Consider the following 22,608-nt stretch of genomic DNA (forward strand, 5'->3'; position numbering starts at 1 on the left):
TGCCTGATGGAGTCCACATGGGCAGGAGCCAGACTGAGGGACCCAGCGCAGGACTCGGTGTGAGACAGGGACATCGTGGCCGCGAGGCTCACAGCTGCTCTCCACCCTGCCCCAGCACACACAGATTCTGTACTCACAGGCGTTCCAAGGAAGCTCTGGATTCTAATCCTGTTTGTGCCTCTTAACTTGATGTGGTCATTGTAGATGACCTTGAGCCTCAGTTTCCCCGTCGTTGGAAAGAAGTTAAGGCTTACCTCCTGTGCCGTTCTAAACGTGAAATATGTTGATTTAAAAAGGATCAACAGTGGTTCTGTGTCTTACATTTAAAACTGGCTTGCTTTGCCTTTTTACTGCAATATAGTTATACAGCAAAGTGAATTCACTCAAAGTGGATTGAGTTTATTTTCTCCTCCTGGCAGAGTGCTTTTTTAGGGCACAGTGCTTGAGTTAATGAATAAATGAGTTAGATGATTAGTTGCCAACCAATGAAAATTAAAATTTTTTCTAAGCATCTCTAGTCTCATTTCACTAATGTACATTTTAAAAATATTGCTATATACATGGATATTCTTTGATTTGATGTATATTTATGCAACCCTGACATTTAATTCAAGTAATTCTGGCCAGGTTACAAATCAGCACTGTGAATGTTGGATGCCCCGTAGTCAATTCAGCTTGCATCCCAGATACACTGCCTGAGGCCATAGGGCCTGGAGTGAGCCTGGACTGTCCAGTCAAGGGCCAGAGAGGATGCCCAGAGGACCGGGGCAGGGAGCTCCCCTTCAGGGTCCATCCCAACACCTGCTCTTTGGCTTAAACTCTCCAGGGTCCTCGGAGTAAATCAGTTTAAGGAAATGGGAATATCCCAAGTATAAGCAGTGAAGTAGAAGGCTTTGGCTGACCGAGGCTCCGGGCCACATGGGAACCGCCCTATTGCTCAGTAAATCCCAAGGATGCTCCGTCAGTCGTGGTTCTGATTCTGTGTTTGGGGAAGCGCTGAAGCACAAAACCATGCCCTGGAAACACCTCACCTTACCCTCTGCATGGCTGCTTCCAACAGCCGAGGGCTTCGGTCTTTGGGAAGTCCCTGCTGTTAGGTGGTTTCCTTTGCTTGACAAATTTGATGAAGTCACCCCTCTGCCTTTTTTTTTTGAGATTTGCCTTGAAAAAGTTAGAGAGACAGAGAGCTCTTCCATCTACTGGTTCACTCCCCAGATGGCTGCAACAGCCAGGGTTGGGCCAGGCGGAGCCAGGAGCCAAGAACCAGAAGCTTCTTCTGGGTTTCCCACTTGAGTGGCAGGGGCCCAAGCACTTGGGTCATCCTCTACTGCTTTCCCAGGCACTTTACCAGGGAGCTGGATTGGAAATGGAACAGCTGGGGTCCCTGTGGGATGCCAGCATCATAGGCGGTGTGGTTTAACCAGCTGTGCCACAGTGCCAGCCCCACCCCATTCCTTTAAGTGCAGTGTCTGTTAGCGAATCTCCCGTCACCTGTGTCTACTGTATGTGGTTCTGTGTCTCACTGTGCACTCCCACTGCAGCCTCACCCACATCTTTCAAACTGTTTCTTTGGTAAAGGCATCCAGGTGAACATGGGAAAGCTGTGAGCTCAAATTTGCATACTTCCCCTGCTTGGAGATCTAATTTCCATGAATCACACCAAAGCAGAATTTCATGTTGTTTGGTCTCATGCTTCAGGAGATGCATGGTTTACTTAACACGTTCACTTGCACGGGACCATGGCTCCCTGGGCCTGGTGCCACCAGGGGATAACGAATGTGGATCTGTACCCCAGGAGGCATTGAACGAAGCCCTCACTCCCATGGATCCACGCTGGAGCTGGGGCTGCGCTTAGCATGATGACCTCATCAAATTCCAGGTAGTATCTGGTCCGTGAGCTCAACCTTGCGCTGTCTCCCAGTGAACTCTGCTTTGGCTCAGTAGAGTGTGCTGCTCTTGCAGGGTTCATCTGAATGTATTATTCTCTGCCTAACACACTGCAAATAGAAGAAATGAAGCTGTATGCCATCCCCATAAGGCTTTGTTGTTTATTAACCTCTTAATAAATGGACAAACCCTTTGTCAGCGACTTCTGTTTTTCTCACATTAAAACAGGACCTTGCCAGCGCCGTGGCTCACTAGGCTAATCCTCCACCTTGCGGCGCCGGCACACCAGGTTCTAGTACTGGTTGCCCCTCTTCCAGGCCAGCTCTCTGCTGTGGCCCGGGAGTGCAGTGGAGGATGGCCCAAGTGCTTGGGCCCTGCACCCCATGGGAGACCAGGATAAGTACCTGGTTACTGCCATCGGATCAGCACGGTGCGCCGACCGCAGTGTGGTGGCCATTGGAGGGTGAACCAACGGCAAAGGAAGACCTTTCTCTCTGTCTCTCTCTCTCACTGTCCACTCTGCCTGTCAAAAACCAACAACAACAAAAAAACAGGACCTTGACTTGTTTCCAGTGTAGAACAGGAGCTGAAGGCAGGGCACCTGCCAATGGCACAGCAAGGCTGCTTGGGAGAACGTGAAGAGGCCAGGGTAGAACCGGTGTTAGGCAGTGAACTCAAGCACCTAACTGAAGTCTTGACCAAGGCTCAGTGCTCTCTAGAATCCAGCACAGGCGAGCTACAAGACAGGGCCTAGGGAACTGATCACGGGGGTGAGGAAGTGTGTGTGAGGCGAGGCAAGTGGGGAAGTAAAGGAAACAGCCATCTGCCACCCAGTTGCGGAAACCACCCAACGAACGGCAGGACGCTTCACCGAAGGGTCGTATTTCCTGGGTCATGGTCTGCCAGGACAGGGTGGGCCAGAAAAGAACCCCCTCGCCATACGCCCTGTAAAGTTTCTGAAAGAAACCCACTGGAGGAAAAACGCCTCGGAGGGAGTCGTGCATAAAATAACATAAATCTTTTATTGAAAGTCACTTTATTGATGTTACAATGCGAGTAACATAGAAAACCGTGGGATCTTACTAGCTTCACAAGTGAATACTAATAAAATTGTGCCAAAAACTTGAACCTCAAATTACAGTGGCCTTGAACAACAGTGAGATTTTGCTTGCCTACAACGTGAGAACGGTTTGTAACTTGACAGCTGTAAAACAAGTCACGCTTGCTCGGGAAAGCAGTCACCATGTGCATTTAAGTTGATGCTTGCCAAAACCCAGGGAGTTGTAAAGTAGCAGAAAAACCAAGTGCACAGTAGCAGAAAGAACATCAAAACAATGCACATCGAAGTATATACACAGGATGGCCTGGTCACGGAAGGTGAAACCACAGTGGCTTCCCCCGGATGTAGATGACATCACCCCTCGCAGATGAGAGACGCGGAGACACGGGTGCAGACCTACATGGGCTAACGTGTAGGCTGCTGTGTGTGGGTGGCACACTAGGTTTCGGAAAGAAGGTGGCGTTGGGGGTGCTCTTCGGGAGGGGCAGGTCTTCCAGCAAGTTAAAAAAGGAGCACATGCTGAGTGGTCCTGAATAAACCCTTTGCTAAGCACTTTTGCAGTTAGTGTAAAAAAAAGTTTCCCATACAAAACAAAAGTGTTGGGTGGGTTTTTTTTTTTTTAACCCATTAAAAACACTGGTTGTAGACTCACAGTTTGATTTTGTGCTGGATTAGAAAAAAAAAGTGGGGTTTCTTACCAGGCAGTGATAACACATGTATAATTTAGCAGGAACTCAAGTATCATCACTAAGTGTACTACTCGAATCAGCTCTTTCCATGGTGTGGTTACCTGCTATAACTTAGCACCACTGTATTTAAAGATTTGGGGCTATTTGCATTATTTTGGAGTTTAACCATCAAAACACACATCAGAGCCTGAAACTTAAAAAATCAGGATGCTAAGCTCAAGTAAATGCCGCTTAGTTGTGTGTGTGTGTGTGTGTGTGTGTGTATTTCAAACAAGACAGGAAAGTATCCTTCAGAAATTCTTTGAAACTTTATTGATCATTTTGTATGTTTGCTATCTTAAGATGGCTTAGTCTCATTGTATGCCTTTTTGTAAAACAACAGAGCACACGTTTTGCCTGGTTCTGATTTCAAGAATAACTAGTAACATGAAATGATAATGTCCCGACCAAGACCCTGCAAGTCTTGAAACAACCCCCAGGAGGACAGGCCCGGCCCGTATGAACAGTGGGGTGGGCACGCACCCCAGGCAGGCGCGACCAGCCCCTGAGGGACTGGGCCATGACTATTTAGAGTCAACACTCTAACTGCAAGGTACCGGACCTGCCTTAGGCACGCAGCCCTGCTCCCCAGCATAGCCAAGTGGCCTCTTGGCTGTGGGCCTTGTGGGTGTCCCAGTCGTCTGCTCCCGAGCCCCGCTGAGCTGTCCCAGAGCTCACTGCTGCCTATCTTCTCCCCATCCCAGATCTCACACCCTGGGGACCCTCTCAGTGGCTTCCCAAGTTGCAAAATCCATGTCAACGCGCCACTGTGAGAGGAGAAACGTGCCTCCCACCTCCACTCTGCACTCCGAGGGGCTGGCCTCTGTGACAGGGCAAGTTCCTACTCAGCGGAAGCTGTTAAAGGGGCTGGCAGTGGGGCTACTCTGGAAGCAGGAAGGTTCTGGAAGCATCCGTCAAATCCCATCGTGGGATGCGAACAATTTGTCAGTCTATAACCATCAAAAATACTCCCTACTAAACTGAGCCAGAAGACTTTGGGGGCTCTGACAAGACAATGAACAAGACGTGAACAGAAGTCTCGCGTCCGCAGGTGTGGGAGGAAGGCCCTACCTGGAATGACACGCACCTGCCCTGCATGGCACAGGCTGTGAGCAGGCGCCAGCAGCTCCCAGCAGGTGCGCTTCTACGGCCCGCAGCTCCCACTCAGCCATGAGCAGGCTGCTCTCCGGCTGGGAACCCTGGACGCTGCTTACATTAGTCCTTGGCTTTCCCCCGCGAGGAAAAACGTTGCTGCACCCCAGCTCAGACTAGTCTTACTCTGAAAACACCTCCAAGGAGGAAAAACAAGCAATGGAGCCCGAAAGGAAGCCCCTTGCATAGAATGTTTGCCTTGCATATACCTTCAGCTAGTACCGAGAGGACGAGAAGTCCCTCCGACCTCACACACTTAGGTGATGATTTCAGAGGAAAACACAGAAGTGAAGGGACGAAGGCAGTCAGGAGCATGAAAAGCAGACCCGAGGTGAAGGGAGGCAGAGCACTTCGCAGGAAGCTCGTCCAGCTCTCTGCCCGCCTGCCCGCCTGCCTGCCAGTCCCCCCAGGGCGCTACCCAGGTGGGCGTCCAGCGCAGCCTCCTTCCTGTCACTTCTGAACTTTGTTTTCCCCTTCCCACCACTCTGCAAGCCACTCAATGCCTTCCAATAAATTCCCTTTCCTTTAGGTCAAGTACAATGGCCATTACTTTAGATAGAGATTTATTAGCATGATAAAACTGGGGAGGTGGTGTGTAGACAGAAGTACATGGCAACAAGAAATGGATGGATGAAATGCATAAGTGAACAGAAGTGAAGAGAACGGGCCTGGTGCCTCTAACCCACAGGTGTCTGTAAAAATCAAAGGACAAAATCCAGACAAAAGGTAACAGGTAAAGTAGCCTCAAGACATGGAAAGGTTACATCAAGCGAACACGCATGGGATTGAACAGAAAACAATGAGCAGCACGATGCTGATACAGATACCAGACATAAACACTCCTTCCTGAAGCACAGGGAGCTTCTATCTTCCACCACTTCTTTTAGAAACCCCGTCAATCTCACGGTCAGACGTCCTATGCAGGGCCGGCCTCATTTAACAATGGGATTTTAAAAGCTTTTTTAAAGCAAGCGAGAAAAGTGCAGACCTTGATAAAGCACCAAGATCAAACTAAAACCAAGTTTGGCATTTGAAGTCCACGTTATTAGAACAACCCTAAGGACAGGTTATTCCTCAGTGAGCGTCCGAGTTTGCCTGAAACACAGCAGCTACTAGCTGAAGCCCTCCCGTGCTGCCTGGGTGGGAGCTACGGCCTCTTTCTGTTCAGGCTGCAGGGGGGATGCCTCTTCCCACTTGGAGGAAGAGGGGCTGGGCCCAGGGGACAGTTAATCCGGCCAGTCCAGTCCTAGGCCTGCCCTGGTGTCCACCCTCCTCTGCTAACCCAGAGACCTCAGTGTTTCCTGCGGCACATCTCAGGCAGCAGGGCTGTCAATCGGAAGGCTTACGTTCACAGTAAACCTTAGGAAGAGAGGGGAAAAGGCATACAATGAAACGTGGAAGCCAGCGTGCTGCTCGCCTCTGCCTAGGGATGACCCGACGGTGACTTGTGGCATGTAGACATCACTACTGAACGTTTCTTTCCAAAATGGATGTTTAAAAGGAAATTAAGCTGTGCTTGTAGTTAGTGCTATGGGTTCATTCTACCTACTTCAGTAGATAGAAGGTCATAAATATTTAGATGCAATGCTCTAGAAAAAAATCAACCATGAGTACACATGTAGCTACTTCCTGAAACTATCCACTGAAACTATACATTTGTCAAAGAATTCCACAAATGGCCCTAAGAAAGTTTAAGGGAGAGAAGATCGATATCCAGAATAGAACACTGAAGCTACTGTATTCCCCCAAATCATAATATCTGTAAATAAAAAAACCCACTTTTTACCCCATTCCATGTGAAGGTTATTATCAATGAGGATTATTACAAACTCTATACCTCCGGAGCAAACACATCTCCCAAAAGGCACATGATAATGATTTACATTTGAAAAATAATTTTATATTTAAGTCGTTGGGGTGAGGAAGGATAGATAATTAATAGATGGTTGATAGGTGATAGATAGATGGATATATAGAGAGAGATCTCTTGCTACTTAACTAGCCATTTGTGCATTCTTCCAAAGTGGGGTTTGTCTAACTGTAACTAGGAAGCATGTAAATACATGAGGCACCTTGCATTCATCTATAAACTCTTTTTATAGTCAAAATAAATCTTGTCACATGGCCTTTTACATACACAATACCTGAAGACATTCAGTGCACATTAAAGTGATCCTGGTCACTCGACTGGCTACATCTTTCTACCTGTCTGCCCTTCTGTCCTTGGCTTGAGCTGTGCGACAGTGTCGTCCAACACTCACCCAAAACTCAGTCTGATGGGCTGATTCGCTGTAGTACCCACAATCACATCCTTATCCGCCATGAAATGATGCTGCTTCACACTGTGCGATTCTGCGTGGCTAAAGGGCGCTCCAAACATTGCCAGACTCCGAGAAGAGCGGTCCATTACAGAAGACATAAATGCGCAGAGTAGAACACACTGCCCGCCCCGTCCCAGGACTCCCCACTGAGTGGCCATGGATTTTTGCCCCTGGACACTCCAGGGAGAGGGACTTTCTGACATCCCGTCTGTGGACCCCATTCCTCTCGAGAAAAAGCTGCGCAGGAGAGACGTGACACGCACCCTCACGGCAGCCCATGTGGCTGGGCCCACCCACCGATGTCCAGCCTCAGCAGGGTCGCTTTCTTAGGAATAACGGTGACATTACAATAGCTATGGGACCCTCTTTTATAAATACAGTTTTAAATGTGCAAATCCCAAAAAAGCAGCAGAGCTTTCCCCTGCCAGGCGTCTGTGCAACATCTTGGGGCCTTTAGGTTTCACTGGACCCTTGTCTTCTTCGCGGTGCCTGGAAGTCAGTGCCGAACGACCTGTCAGGGCTCACATCCCAGTGGTGATAAAGATCCCAAAGAAGCAGTGGTGTAGCACTAGTTATTGTGAAAGCAGGTTGTTCGCTTCACACGTAAGGATGGCTAACAGAACCCTCAGGCCACGAAGGGCTGGCGCGCAGGCCAGGTGGCAGCCCGCTGGTCTCACGTGTCTTTGGTACGCTTGCGTCCTCTCCGCAGGACGCACAGCTGAGGGGCCCGGGGCCTCCACGGCGAGCACAATCGAGGTGCCGTGGTGCTGAGTCACAGCCGCGGAGGCAGGCAGAGCGCGCCCGCAGAATACAGTGGACAGGCTGGCGAGGCCCAGCGGCCGATGGCGGCACCAGGACGCTCCCGCTGCGGCAGGACGCGGAGGCCAGAAGCGGGCTGGGGCGTCTGGTTCTCCCGTTCCGTGAATCCGCCTCCAGACCACGCACAGTTTAGGGGGACGTCGCACGTTCTGCACAAGTACCGATTATGGAGAGACACGCTGACCACGCTCGCTGCTGCGTTTACATCATCGACAGCATCTTTAAAGACCGGGGACGGATGACAGGATGTGACCGTGACTGATTTTAGGCATTTGGCAAGATACACTTGCGTGTAACAGCTGCTTTTTCATTTTTTTTTTTTTACATTTTTAAAAATGTTTACATATGTACAGTTGTCCTTGTGTGCTGATATAAATACGAGAAGTAAAAAAAAAAAGATAAAAATACATGTTTAGAGTTAGCATAGGGGATGCTGGCCTCTGAAAGCACTCGAGTCCTGCAGAAAAGCCTGCTGCTGAGCCCTGCATGCTAGTTTTGACGATGGGAGGCTGTCTCCTGAAATGTGGAAAGCAATAAACAGAAGCTCCATGCATTCAGCGCTGCTGTGTACAATGAATGTCAGGTTCTGAATCCACTTCTGTCCCTTAGGAAACTTGCTACATTTGGGTCAGGTGAGTTAGTTTTATTGGTATTTCTACATAGATCTGTCATGCGGATTATGCAGTCACATACCGGCACCTTGGCTGCCCCATGTCATACTGGGGCATCTAAGTAGTTCTGGGCGTGGTTCAGTTCAATGCTATGGCAATGACAAAAAGAAACTGGTATCCAGATGTGAGATTTGGCTTCCTCTCCTGGTGGCTTCCCAGAGTGTCTCCGTATTGTCTGAAGAGCAGTCGATGTGCAGTGATTCTGTGAGACTGAGTTTCTATAAAAGTTGGAGTAAACAGTTTCGATGTGTCACATGTAAACAGTTGATCTTAAATGGACGTCTCCCATAGCTGCACAACAGAGAAAAGCGAAATGACACATCGTAAGGGCAGGAAGCAGAAGTTCTCAGATCGACAGAGATGAACAGGCTTGGTGCTTCCACCTACACAGGTGTGACTGGGTGAACACCCGTGCAGACTAACACATGGAAAACCCACACTCTGGCTGCCAGCGCTCCCTACCCTCCACACCTAGGTCTCAACCTTTGTAATGCCGATCGCTCTTTCTGTATGTATGTATGTATTTGAAAGGCAGAGTTAGAGAGGAGGAGAGGGAAGAGAGATGTTCTGCTGGTTCACTGCCTACATGGCTTCAACAGTCAGCACGGGAGGACCCAGGCTGAAGCCAGCAGTCAGGAGCCATCACCTACCACTTGGGAAACAAGAACTGGGGCTGGCGCTGTGGCACAGTAGGTAAAGCCGTTACTTGCAGTGCCGGCATCCCATGCGGGCACCAGTTTAAGTCCTGGCTGCTATACTTCCAATCCAGCTCCCTGCTAATGACCTGGGAAAGCAGTGGAAGATGGTCTAAGTGTCTGGGCCCCTGCCACCCTGGTGGGAGACCTGGAAGAAGCTCCTGGCTTTTGGCTTCAGTCTGGCCCAGCTATGGCCGCTGCAGCCATCTGGGGAGTGAATCAATCTCAATCTCTCTCTCTCTCTCTCTCTCTCTCTCTCTCTCTCTCTCTCTGTTTCTGCATTGCTTTCTGCAACTCTGCCTTTCAAATAAATAAGTAAATTTTTTAAAAAAATGAAATCCTGTCACTTGTAGCAAAATGGGCAGAACCAGAGGACATCACGTTCAGTGAAATAAGTCAGACTCAGAAAGACAAACTTCACATGTTCTCCCTCAAATGTGGAAGCTAAAACAAAATGCAGTCTGAACCTAAGAGGTTGCGAGGGGTGGAGTGATGGAGGGAGTTGGAGAGAAGGAACACGTTCCCAGTGTTACACGGCACAGTCGGGTGACCACAGGTCTCACAGACCTAGGATATACGTTATGAACAAACAGCATGCCGGAGCCCCGGTCTCCAGTCACAAAGTAAGGTCAAGACGGGGAAGTGCCGACCACCTGGACTTGAGCAACACATAGTGTACAAGCACTGGAGCACCAACTGGAGCCCACAGACACGTAAAATTATCATTAATAAAAACTTCTGAAAAATCCCCCTGCCCAGGCCTCGCACCAGATAAACTACAGCAGAATCTCTCCCCTGGGGCCCGGGCTCAGAATATCTAAAAGCTCTTCAGAGGATTCCCATGTGCAACCAAGGCTGAGGGCCGCTGACCACTGGGCGGTGTGACTGCGTCAGTACCACCACCGTTGGCTCAAACATCACCGCCCGGCGTCGGGGAGCAGGACACGTTCTCCCACCCCAGCACTAGCTCCCAGGAAACAGCTCTCCCCTGTGGCTGACGGATCAGAGCAGGAGGAGCTTCTGGGCAGGACATCCACGCCCTCTCCTGGCTTCTGCAGCCACAGCTTCTACACTGGGCTGAATCCTACAATGTGCAGCAGTTGCCTTCACGGACAGAAAGCAGTTTTGGCATGATCAGAGGTGAGTGCGACTCATTTCGCTACAGAAGGAAGCCCAGTTAGAATGTAAAATAAAGTTTTAAAACGTCAAGCTGTTGAAATGTCTCCAGGCACCACGACTTGGGTTCATCGTTATACACGTGAACGAAGCCTACGGTGAGAGTGACTCAACTGAAGGAGTCAATTTCCATCCAAGTCCACTTTCACTGTTCATACAGGGCACACCTGGCATACGTAATGAGCTTCTGGGAGATAAAAAAAAAACAAACAAGAGACTAAATAAACAGATGTCTCAGTGTGGGTCCCCTGAACGTGTTCTCTCGGGTCTTTGCGGGGCCCTTGTACGCCATGTTGGCTCAACCCACACTGGGCTTCTCCCTACGTCTGTTCTGTGGCATTTTCATTAAAAAGACACCCGTCCTCTGCCCCTCTGGAAACCTTTGAGGGCCCCTTCCACGTGAGGACATCCATGAGCAGCTGACACCAGATGGCGGAGTGGAGTTCAACAGGGGCCTGCAGGGGGCTTGGGCAGCGATCTGGACTGATGCTCAGATAATGGTCTGAAGTGGCAGAGCTGAGACTTTGGCCTCAGATGGCAGAAGCATCATCACAGATGGTTATGAGGATTGAGTGTCAGCTTTCGGAAAGGAGAAGAACAAATGAATGACATTAGGAAAACCTGAAAGTCGTGACCGTCCGGGTGAGGAGAAGGGAGCGAGGACTTGTCAAGCCATTGCTTTGATGAGGAGGCACGACTGTGCCCAAGTCTGGGTGCCGCCTGGGATGGCTACATCCCACACTGAAGTCTCAGTTAGTTCAAGTCCCAGATCTGCTTCTGATTCCAGCTTCCTGCTAATGCACACGCAGGAAGGCAGCAGCTGATGGCTCAGGGACCTGGGTCCCTGCCACCTGCTACCAATGTGGGAGACCCAGCCTGGGTTCTGTGCTCCTGGCTTCTGCCTGGCCTAGCCTGAGCTATCGCAGGCACTGGGGAGTGCTTCCGCAGACGGAAGACCTCTCTCTCACTTTCATGCCCTCCCTTTCTCTGCCTTTCAAGTAAGTGAAAATAAATATTTTAAAATGAAAGAGCAAAACCCACAAAGGCTCTGACTATCTTGTGTGAGTGCCCACAGCCCGCAAGAACAGCGTAGGGACGGGAGCCGTCCTTTCTGCAGGATTCTGCCACTTGCTCACGTGACTGCTGCACAGCAGACAGGACGAATCAGGCCTTTCACAGAACCAGGCAGCAGCTGGACTTGCCCGTCACCTCACTCAGCCCCAGGAAGGAGTCATGGGGCAGCCATTTCTTCCGGGGAGCTGTCGTTTTCATGGGCTCTAACATTTCCAATAACCCACACCTTGGCATGACAGCAGCTCAAAGAACACACCCAACTGATGAAGCAAAACAGCAGTGTGGACAGCTTAGCAGGGAGAACACACACACGTGCACACATGCACACATGCACGCACACACACACACGCACATGGGGGCTGTACTCAATTTCTTGATTTCACTGTCACAACGCCCATGATGAACAACTCGGTGTTCACCAACAAGTCTTCTTAAGGCTAGACAGCTGAGCGCTGGGAATCGGGCTTCCTCCTTTTAACTCACTTCCCATATTAACACAAAGCTAATTTTTAAATTATAAACAAAGCATCACTGCTTTTAAAGACTTTTTGACTATAATGATCTAAACAGTTTTCCATTATTTGTTTTCTTACAGACTCTGGGTTGTTGGGGTTGAAATCTACATGATCCACGTTTACCCTGTACCCCACAATTCGGGTTTAGGATCAAGGAGATTCTGTAGCATCCTTCAAAAACCAAGAAGTCTGGGAACCCAGGACTCACTATCAGATGAATCTGCTGGGGCTTTTAAAGCTTTATTTACTTGTTTGTTTGTTTGTTTGCACCACTGTTTCTGAGAAGAGCCACATTACAATGCAATGACCATAGAGAGCATGCACAGCCCTAAAGGCAACGCTTCTTTGGTTGTATTTTGCACTTAAGCTTCTGAGGGCTGCTCTGCCTCTCTCAGCTCTACTCTGTCTCAAATTTCACATAATGGACGTTTTCCAGGAATGCTCAAAGACAGAGTGGTATCCTGATTAAAAATGTAAAAAGACACTCAGTATTTAAATGGAGTTTCTGGGGAATCATATTTTGGTAAAAGTAGTCAACACCTCTGTATTTGTTTACAAACTTGGCTTTCTAGAGTAAGAAAGGTGGTTAAATTTGCCCCACCCACTGTCATATTCTTTCAACACTACAGATTTTTTGAGTCCTTTTTCCGTGAATCTAGATCCCACCCCGATCTTCAAGTTATTGATCTGACTTCCTCTTATGGGTTCCTGTTCCTAAAATCCTACTGCATGTTATTAGCCAGGGAAAGGCCTGGAGCAGAGAAGGGGCTTTCTCACTCAACCTCTGACATTCCCAGGTATATCAAAAACTGATAAAGCAGAGGCGTATTATTTTATCAATTCCACGCTTTAAAATATCAGCTACAACAAACAGAAAATACACAGCAATGGAAAACATACACCAAATATCTCTAGAATATATCAATGCAGATTAAGCTAATTAGCAAATATAAATCTGAACCCCGAAGCTCCAAGAATCTTCTGGTTTCCAAATTAAATTTTATCATTTTATCTTTTCTCAGACATGAACTCAGGACAGTGGATGAGCACAGGGAGCGCCTGCACCTACCCTGGCACTTTGTCGGTTCACTTTCTTCTCCTCGTCTGGAAGCGGAGGCATTGGATAAGGGTATTTTCTGCTGGAGGCAATGGACCCAGTTGATGACGAAGGAGACTTGGCGGGAGATAAAGTCCTGAGGCGTTTAGAACATAGGAAATAAATATCACACGACTGCCTAATACCATTGCAACGTATCTGAAAAGTGGGTTCAAACCACTGACTTCTACTTTTATAAGGCCCTACTGCAAAGGCTTAACTACTGGGAAGCGTCTCTGTCATTCCCAATACTGGAAAGCTGGAAATTTAGCTTCCTAACTTCAGGATTCTCCACACTACAGTGAGAATTTTAGCTTCCTAATTTCATGACTACTATGGGTTGTTCAAATGTTACTGCAGGGAATCATACTTTTCATCTAGAAAGCTAATAATGAAGTTTTCTAGAGGACAGACAAAAGGCTAACATGGAGAAGGGAAAAGTTATTCTAAGAGCTCATAATAGTAAATTAAGTGTACAATATACTAATATTCCTCCTTATGATTACCACTTAACAAAATATGTTTCTACGTTCAATAATTCCAACTGTATCTTAAGAGTTTAAACATATCACAATGGATACATTTATTAGTTGCTAAGTCACACACCAGTTTACACAAAACTCATGCATTTAGAGGCCAGTGTGTTAGTTGTGAAGGAACGAAGGCAAAAACTAGGGTTTTAATCATAAATTAGTAAACATGCAAGCAGTAAGGAGTGCAGAGTTCCAGCCAAACAAAGTCTGATGAGAACACACAGAAATGGTCTGATTAGTCGCTGTGACCAGCATTCCTGGCTGGCCGCTGGCGCACTGTGCTGTATCTGTTGGGTCTGGCACGTGTAGTGATAATGTTTGTGACTAAAGCGGGCTCACCAGAAAAGCCCATTCCTGCTGCTAACTTGTCTGCAGGAGTGAAAAATGTCCACTCATCACATATGAAGGGAAAGTCCATGTGTCACTGCATAGCTGTGCCATCCACAAATCACCACTACACAACCGTGACTCCTTCACTCCTGTCCCAGGGTGGTGCTGACCCATGTAACTGGCCACACTACCACACAGTAGCCTCAGGACTTGTTCCTGCAGGGTGCACCACACCTGCTGTGAATGCTTAAACCTGGGCACCTTGGTGGTGGGGACAGCACTGGGCAGGACAAGATATTCGGCTTCAAAGAATTCAACAGAGTAAAGATATAATTTTCCTCTTTTTAAAATAATACTATGATCTTTAGGAAACAAATTCAGTGTCTAAAAAATGAAGGCAACCTTTGGCATTTAGATATTTAAATGGATCGTTTTTAAAATGAGGGATACTAACCTGGGTTCAGCTTTTAAATTTATTTATGACTGATAAGATATTCAAGTTCATGAAAGCTAGCCAGGCACATAAATAACTCAATCTTGTTTCCTTGGCAGGATCATACCAAGGAAACACAGCAGCATCTGTGTCCACAGAATGAACTATTGGCTTCTAGTTGAAAGGTCACCATGGCCTGAACGTGCCCATGGAGAAGGACAAGGACAAGTGCAAGTACAAAGCCACTTCAAGGAGGGGTGCTGGGAGTCCAGTCTGCCCCTCACATACTTCTCACGGGCAGAGCCAGCAAACTGTGACAACTCTTGTCACATGCTGTCACAGAGGCCCAGAGAAATCACACACGTTCCACTTTGCACACTGAGAGCCAGCTGACACTTCGGACCCTGATGGGGGGAAGGGAAGCCGGTTTTAGTGGGGGGACGGGCAGCAGGTCCTGGAGGCCAGCTGGGGTGGAACAGCACAAAGGTGGTTATCTTGGCAGATGGGCATCGCCAGAGCAGATGTCAGAAGAGTAGAGAACAGGGCGGGGATATTAGGGAAAACAAACTCAAAATTTCTCACAAACAGCCGAAGGAGATACTTTCTCAAAACCTCCTCTGGGCTCTCTCCTGACTCGGGCTACCTGCTTGGAAGTTCCAATTCATTATCCTTGCTACGTTCTTAAAAGCCACAATGGCTACGGTGGGTGCCACACTACAACGGCACCATAACGCTACGTGCATATGCCGCTGGCGGGGGTGCATCCTGGGCCTATGTCAGACTTCTCTGCATATATGCACATTTTGCATGTAGGTCAGGAAGGCCCATCTCGGTCCACCTGTGCTCCCTCTTCCCCGGGACAGGCTAAAGCAGGTCAGTCATGGGAGAGGGACAGAAGTCGTTTCACAGCAGCCTGATGTGGAAGGATCTATTAGGTGTCCTGGCACAGGATGTAAGTATGCAGTGATCACCAGGTACAGTGAAATGGGAGTCGGATGGCGCCAGGCATGTATTCCGACACTTTCCAGCTGGGCGACCCTGAATTATTTTTGTGCCTCTGTCCCCTCCATTATGGAAAGGAAATGAGAATGCCTACACCTTACGGTGTAATATCCTGTAGGCACTCGGTGAGTGGTATCATGATCACTACATTTTCTGTAAGGTCATGGCAGTGCACTGAAAGCCTGCCGAGGAGGTGAGCACTCACCTGGCTAATCCCCCAGAGTACGGAGCTTGCAAGGCACCGTCCCCAGAGACCTGCACAGGCCCTGACTGGGGGATGAGGCTCCTGCTCCGAGCCCCTTGCTGCCTCCTGAGGACCAGAGTACAAGCTCACGACTGTCACTTCAGAGCTGGGAAGGGGCACAGAGACACTCCGTGTCTTTAGGCATCTTCCTTGCTCTTGGCAGTCCCATGGGTTTCATGTTTTAAACTGGACCCGTGTGCTGCCATCACAAGCTCTCCATTACATTTCCACAAGAAGGTCACTAACGCACGCCCCGTGGGTGATTAGTAAGGTGACTTCTGCCCTCGCTGGTGGTTTTGGCAGAAGTAATCCTGAATGCCCTGGCAGCCGATGAAGCAGATCTGAGCACGAGCATGGGGCTGGCAAAGCATGAGCAAAGGTGTGGACTCGCTCTGCGCTCCCTGCGTGAGGTCCAGCTGGGACAGAGAGCACACAAGATTCACTCAGAATCGCTGCGTCCACAGCTCCGGGCCATTCCAGCTAGTCACCACCGCCACAGAAATTCTGTGTCGGTTTTCCGGTCTTCCCAGCATACCTCTTGCTAATCTACAAAATGACAGTTAAATTATAACTGCCCATTGAACTTGGTCTAGCCTTTAAACAAGAATATGCGTTTTCACAATTAATTCTAAGTGGGACTAGCTACAGGAGGAACCAGCATCGACTGAAAGAGGAGCTAGAGGGATCCTCTATTATCGCCCTTGCAGCTCTGCGCGTGCAACCGGGGGCGCCAAAGCAGTTCCCCATCCACATGTGTGTGGTCAGGCAGCTTCTGGGCAGACCTGCCGGCTGGTCTGAAGAAAGGTGAACTCTTCTCTGGGAGCCACATCAGCCACTCAGCTCACCCAGGGGAGGTGACGCAACTCTTCCGGGGTACCATTCACAAATTATGGCCGCAAAAGTGCTGAGTTTGCTTAGGAGAAAGAGACCTAACCCAAGGAGGATCAAAGTCATTTTGTTTTGGTGCCGTGGCCATTACAAACTACAATCTGCCCACAAGCCTGAGGAGGATAGGAAGGAGAAATAGGACTGCAGGTGAGCCAAGATTCCAAACAACATTCAGAAAATCATCTTACCTGTCTTCCTGACGTTGGCCATCTTGGGAGCTACAGGTGAGGGTGCGATGTTTGAATGTGAGTGTATGTGCATGAGGTTCAGTGTGGGGAAGTGTGGGACAAGCAGAGGGGCAGGGCAGGAGGGGTGATCGGGAAGAAAAGCAGCATACATTTTTGTGAGCAGGCAGGAGTTACGCTTTCCTTGGGGTATGTGTCAATGTTATGGATCAAATTAAATGCAGGTAGGTCTAATCATTTTCTCAAACTATACACGACTAAACTAAATGGTACACTGGAAGAGAAAGTCCACCTTGTATGGGTGTGAGGGTTAAATGTGTGTGTGTGTGTGTGTGTGTGCACCTACTGAGTCCATATTTCTCCTTTACATTAGTTGTCCACCAAGGAGTCAGGTAGAAAGTGGGCAGTGACTTCTAGGAAATCACAATCACTTTGATATTATAAAGAATGAAAAATGAGGCGTGCTTTGACATTCTCTCTCACATTTCCTGTTTCACAGCACTGCAGCGAATTAAGTAAATCAGAGTGTTTCTAAACTCTTTTCTTTTGTGAGTCAAAAATATGCTGTCTACCAGCTTCCTGTTCTGTCTGAAGCATCAGACAACAACATTTTAATTCAATTTTCCTGGATGCTTTGTGAAGCGTCTGCAAACACTCCTCCCAGCACAGCCCCTCTCGGGTGGCCAGCAGCTGTACTCAATCTAAACGGATTCCACATCTGCTCAGGTGTCAGCAGTATCTCAGTAATCTTCCAGCTGGATCAAATCGGTTTCTACTCCAAGTGAACTTCCACTACACTCCATCTCATTGCTTGTCATATTTGCCTTGAGTTTTCATATGCACTGTGCACTCTTAGGCAATAAGTAGGCAAAATGCATAATGATTTTGAAAGTTACACTGCTCAGGTTAATTGTGTTTCTTTATTAGTGGAAAGTATGTGTCATGCCTGTAGAACACTATATAGCATAAAATGAAGAGGAAGCTACTACGAAGCTGAAGATGGTGACAGGGACATGCACTAGATGGCAACCCTTTCAAATGGCTTCATTGGAAACATTCAGAAAAGCACTAGACTTGCTCATGAAGCCAAAAACAGAGATCAAAAGGCAGCAAATAAATAAGGACCCTTTTCCACCTGTAGGAACTTGTATTGAGAGATACAAGCTAGAGAGCCAGTCACACTACAGTATTTGTATGTGCTGGGAGAGTTTGAAAAAGACATAAAATTAATTTGTGAAATACCTAAAGTATGGTCCTTCAGTGTTTTTATTCACATCTTCTACCCACTTAGCTACATTATAGTCTCTTTTGAACCATGGGTTTAAATACCTGCAGAAAGCAATGGAAGGAACAAAGAAAGCAGAACAAGAGAGAAAAATCTGAAAATACACAGCACAAGCTTAGCAAGGATGTCTACACCCTCCAAATGCAAGTGACTATGGCAAATAAACCAGGATGGATGTTGGATGACTGTGAGGCAGTCTATACGATGACACGAGAATAATCTCACCTACAACAAGGCTCAAGGCATTCTAGAATGCGGTCAACATATCTGGGAATGCCTCTTCTGGGGGCTTCCCAAAGGGAACCGGGAGATCACTTTCAGTGATGGTACAGTCAACAGTTCTATGTACCCACCTCCAGAGGGGCTCTTTCCAGGCCACCTCTCATTTGGTTCCTGGGTTTTCAAATGATAATTGGTGCTTTTTGAAAACGTGCAGGTGGCTGTGACTCCAACCTGGCATTTGGGCACAGAACAGCCCAGGAACAATTAAAAGAAGCAAGGTTCTCCTGCCAATACATGAAGGCTTTCACAGGGCAACTTTCTCACTCCCCTATGGTGGATCCCAAGTGGAGTTAATAGAAGGTCTGTTGCAGCTGGTCCTGTGAGGGGCAGAAAGGGTCCCCTCTTCTGACCCTGGAGCCCCAGTGCGCAGGCAGTGTGGTCCAAAGGGGCTCCTATGACCTTGAAGCTGTGTTTAGTAATTTAGTTGTGGCTGCCACACTCCTTCCTCCTGCTCCTACTCCACACTAACAGGTTTGTGTTTCCACTGTGAAAGGGCCCTCGGAAGCCACCTTTAAGTGTCTGACCATGGATTGTGTGAGTGACTGCCACAGGACAGCAGGGGCCTCAATCAGCCCTTCCTGATGGGCCTGGCACCCCTGGAGTGATTATTGTGCAAACTTTAAAGGGAACCAAGTGAGGTGCACAATGTTGCTGCAGTTTTCCCTCAGAGTCTCCTCTGATTTCTAACATGGGAGCCAAGCAAAATCACATCCTCTTGGAATTTGCCCTTTTAAATAATACAGATTTAATATCTGTAAATTCAGTATTGCAAGGATTTGGAGGTTTTTTTAATTTTTCCATTTCAAAAAGTAACTTCTAGAGACAGAGACAATCAGGCCCTATTTAACCATTTAGAAATAAGCAAGGAGAAACTATAATATACACTGGTTTTGGTTAAAGTTTGCGTCTTTCCCCATATTTAGTTTTTGAGCTGTTTGTAAGTATATTGCAGTCAAGGCTACATTATCCACAGCTGTATATTTAAAATCAGGTTGTCTTCCACAGCCCTTTCCCTCCTGTTTAACCATAAAGTTATTGTGCAAAACATCATCGTGCATGCAACCCCTCTGGAAATAACGGCTCAGATGGGTTCTTTGCGTGGAAGACCATTTTTGCCAAGACAATGTCTCCTGGCTTACAAACAGCTCTTCTAGTTTTGCCTTTAGCCACAATCATTGCCAACTTGCACTTTTCACAGAGATAGCCAATTACAACTTGCATAAAGATTTCCACTGAGACTCTGAACAAAAAAAAAAAAAAAAAAGTCGAAAAGCAAATGCAGCCACAGATGAAGGCTAGTGAAGGCTCTGGCCTGGGGAGAACCGTGGGAAGCCCATGCAGCTGTCATCAGGTGAGACACAGCCACGCCGCAAACAGAGGCAGACGGCCACTCCAGGAGGAGACTGCTGCTCCTTTCCCTGGTCATCTCCGAAACTCAAGGACTGGTGCCATGGCTGCTCCGTGCAGGCTACGACCGCATGGCTTGACCTGCATCGCAGAGCCTCTTCCGCCATCTCAGGGAGCACGGCTGAATGCTGTGACTCGGAGAACTCTCCACGGCTGCTCCTGCTGGGCAGATGCCCAGCAGAGTGTCTTCACGGTGGGCTCCTGACATCTCTAGGGTGGGGTGGCTGGGGTCATGGCATTTTATCAAACTGCAGTCAACCTGCCTAAGTGGCTTGACTTGGCTTGTAGCGCAACATGCAAATAAAAAAAAAATGCATTACATGGCGTAGGAGAGCTCTCAGTGTTCTCCAGGATGGAGAGGCAGAGGAGAATTAGCCAGTGCCGGCTGGACCAGGAGCACCTCCGAGCAGACACGGGAGCTCAGTCAAAGATCAAATGACCCTGTTCTCAGACAAGGGAGGGACTTGGAAGGAGATTAAGCGGCAGCCCAGAATGAAGGGGCAGGTGGAGACTGACCTGTGATCCAGACTCCCTGTCTGGGGGCTGTCAGAGCCCCCTGGGCTTATGCCTTGGGATGGGACTGTCTGGGCGAGGGAGTGCCCAGGCTCAGGTGCTTGGGGCTCCCTCCTGTAAAAACACAATATATAACACAAAGTCTAAGCCAAGAAAGTTTTTTACATCATGTACAACAGTGAGGAAGATGCAAAGCTTTGAGTGGAGAACAGTACAATCGACAAGGACGTTTTATTCTGTTAATCAGCAGAGCGTGCATTCGTGCTGCATGTTTTCACTCGTGTCCCAGTTTTTGTCCCATCCTTTGGGATGATGAGATTCTAAAGGGAATGCCGAAATTTCAGACCTGAAAGACTTCTTATCTATAAACTAACAGAATCAGGGTAGGTTTGTGGTCAGTCTGCTGCTCTCAAAGTCGCACAAAATGGTATAAGCATATCAGAAGCAAATGGGATCACTTAAATGGGGAACGTAGAAAAAAAAAAAGGGCCAACATAATTCTTGATATGCTGTGCATCGGGGCGCTTGCAAGAGAACAAGCGTACATGGGAAAGTGTATGTGCTGAGAGAGGAGAGGCCGTTCCCGTACGAGCAGGTGCGTGAGGATGGTGACCAGCTTCACTGCACTAACACGAGTCAGGCAACCCATAAATCAAAGGGAACCTCTCACGGTCTCCCTAAAAGGACCCTGGTATGACGTCTTGTTAAACACTACAACTTAGTGATCTCGCAGACTGGATTTATCAATGGCTATCTGTTGCATTGTAATTTTCATCTCCTGGTGTGAGTACAAATTTCACACAGAATTTTTAAAAATACCTAAGTGAATACCCTAGAAAATACTGTATAAATATTGTTAATATATAAACCAAATATTCTTAGGAATATATGCCTAAACTCATAGATTTAACATATAATTGAATTTTTTGACTTAGTAGTTTTCAAAGCCTTGTTATAGGAAATATTGTTAGAACACTAAACTGTACACAAGGGAAGATCTGAAGAATGTCTTACAGTTTTATCCCTACTTTTAGGAGACAGGCTAAGGAGACTGGACCAGGTGACTTCATGCAAAACAAACTAGGTCACATTCCAAGAAGAGTTCATCAACAATGAGCCTTAAAGCATCTCGAGATAAACTCTCCAGATTAGTTCCTTGGGATGGAGTTCTAGGATGCCATTCTAGACCATGCAGTGCTATCATCTGAATCTATACGTTCTATGGGGAGGTATCCTCGGGAAACTTGGAAGAGACATTTACAACACAATACCATTCAGGTGGACAGTCCAAATTTCAGGGCAACGTTATTATTCCTGGACTGAAAAGGGCAGGATATATGATGGAAAAGCTAACGTAAGCTTCTGACAAGTTAACCAACAACGCCTGCTATTCAGACTGCTTAAGTATTAAGGCATGAAGAAGCCACAGAGATCCTGGGAATAATAACTACCACTACAGGCAGGAACAGGTGATTACATTTAAGTAGGATTAAAAAAATAGTGGGTGATTAAAACCAGACGGCAGGGTCAGTCCAGAAGGGTTCCCAGGGTGTGTTTCATTCCGTGCAGGGAAGAATAGGTTCGAGGAAGCTTTGTTTCGCTTGTGCTTGCATTGTGGAGAAACAAACAAAGTGTGTAGTGTTTACTTCATTATAACAAGACTTTAAGTATAACTTCCGGTCCCACTCCCTCTAAACACAAAATCATTGTGGCTATCATTTAAGAAAAGACAACGTTGCCTGTAGTGACAATGATTCCGTTAAAGTGCAAGTTTAGGTGGATGCCCTTTTAAATGTCCTTGGAAGGGAGATTTAAAAGGGAGCCTGATTCCACTAGTCTGAGAGAATGCTTAGATGGCAGCCATGAAGACCTGGGGTGGCGGTTTCAGATCGTGAGCAGTCAGTCCCATGCTCTGGTGCGTGGGAAGCTCTCCCTGACGCTTCCAGGCTGTGTGGGTACCGGGGAGCGGGAGGGTGACCCTTTGAGATGGCTGGACCCCCAGGTGATGAGAAGAAAGGAATGTTATCAAAATTCCCTTCAAACGGAACCAAGACACCACAATGGCAGGTGACTGGAGCAAAACCCCACAGCGAGGGTGAGACCCCGCTGTCAGTGAATATTGGTATGGGCACAGTTGCGGAGATGCCTATGTAAAAGAGAAAAGCCATGGTTAATTCTTAAAGGGCAAAAAAGAAATCGAAAAGACAAAACCAAGACCAAAGGCATGGTTTACAGTTCTTTGTCTGGTTAATTAACATCTGACACTAAGTGCACAGAACCTTGGAGGGCCCTTTTCCAGAGAGGCTGGGACT

At 47.7% G+C, this 22,608-nt stretch overlaps 1 protein-coding gene across 18 annotated transcripts in view; it reads right to left on the bottom strand.

The window, feature by feature from the left end:
- Nucleotides 1-2,890: 2,890 nt before the first annotated feature.
- Nucleotides 2,891-22,608, bottom strand: part of ADAM22 (ADAM metallopeptidase domain 22) — a 247,049-nt gene continuing 227,331 nt past the window's right edge. For 4 of the 18 annotated variants that reach the window (XM_070059834.2, XM_089315839.1, XM_070059843.2 and 1 more), the window contains 4 exons: nt 20,300-20,410; nt 18,052-18,138; nt 13,168-13,291; nt 2,891-8,929 (listed from right to left, as the gene is read on the bottom strand). In XM_070059834.2, the coding sequence (XP_069915935.1) occupies nt 8,909-8,929; nt 13,168-13,291; nt 18,052-18,138; nt 20,300-20,410 (343 nt within the window). In that variant the 3' untranslated portion in view covers nt 2,891-8,908. The other 14 variants (XM_070059838.2, XM_070059849.2, XM_070059847.2 and 11 more) reach the window with 6 other exon arrangements.

The sequence above is a fragment of the Oryctolagus cuniculus genome, chromosome 16, assembly GCF_051225735.1.
Source record: "Oryctolagus cuniculus isolate XC-2025 breed Fujian yellow rabbit chromosome 16, ASM5122573v1, whole genome shotgun sequence".
Classification (NCBI taxonomy): Eukaryota; Metazoa; Chordata; class Mammalia; order Lagomorpha; family Leporidae; genus Oryctolagus; species Oryctolagus cuniculus.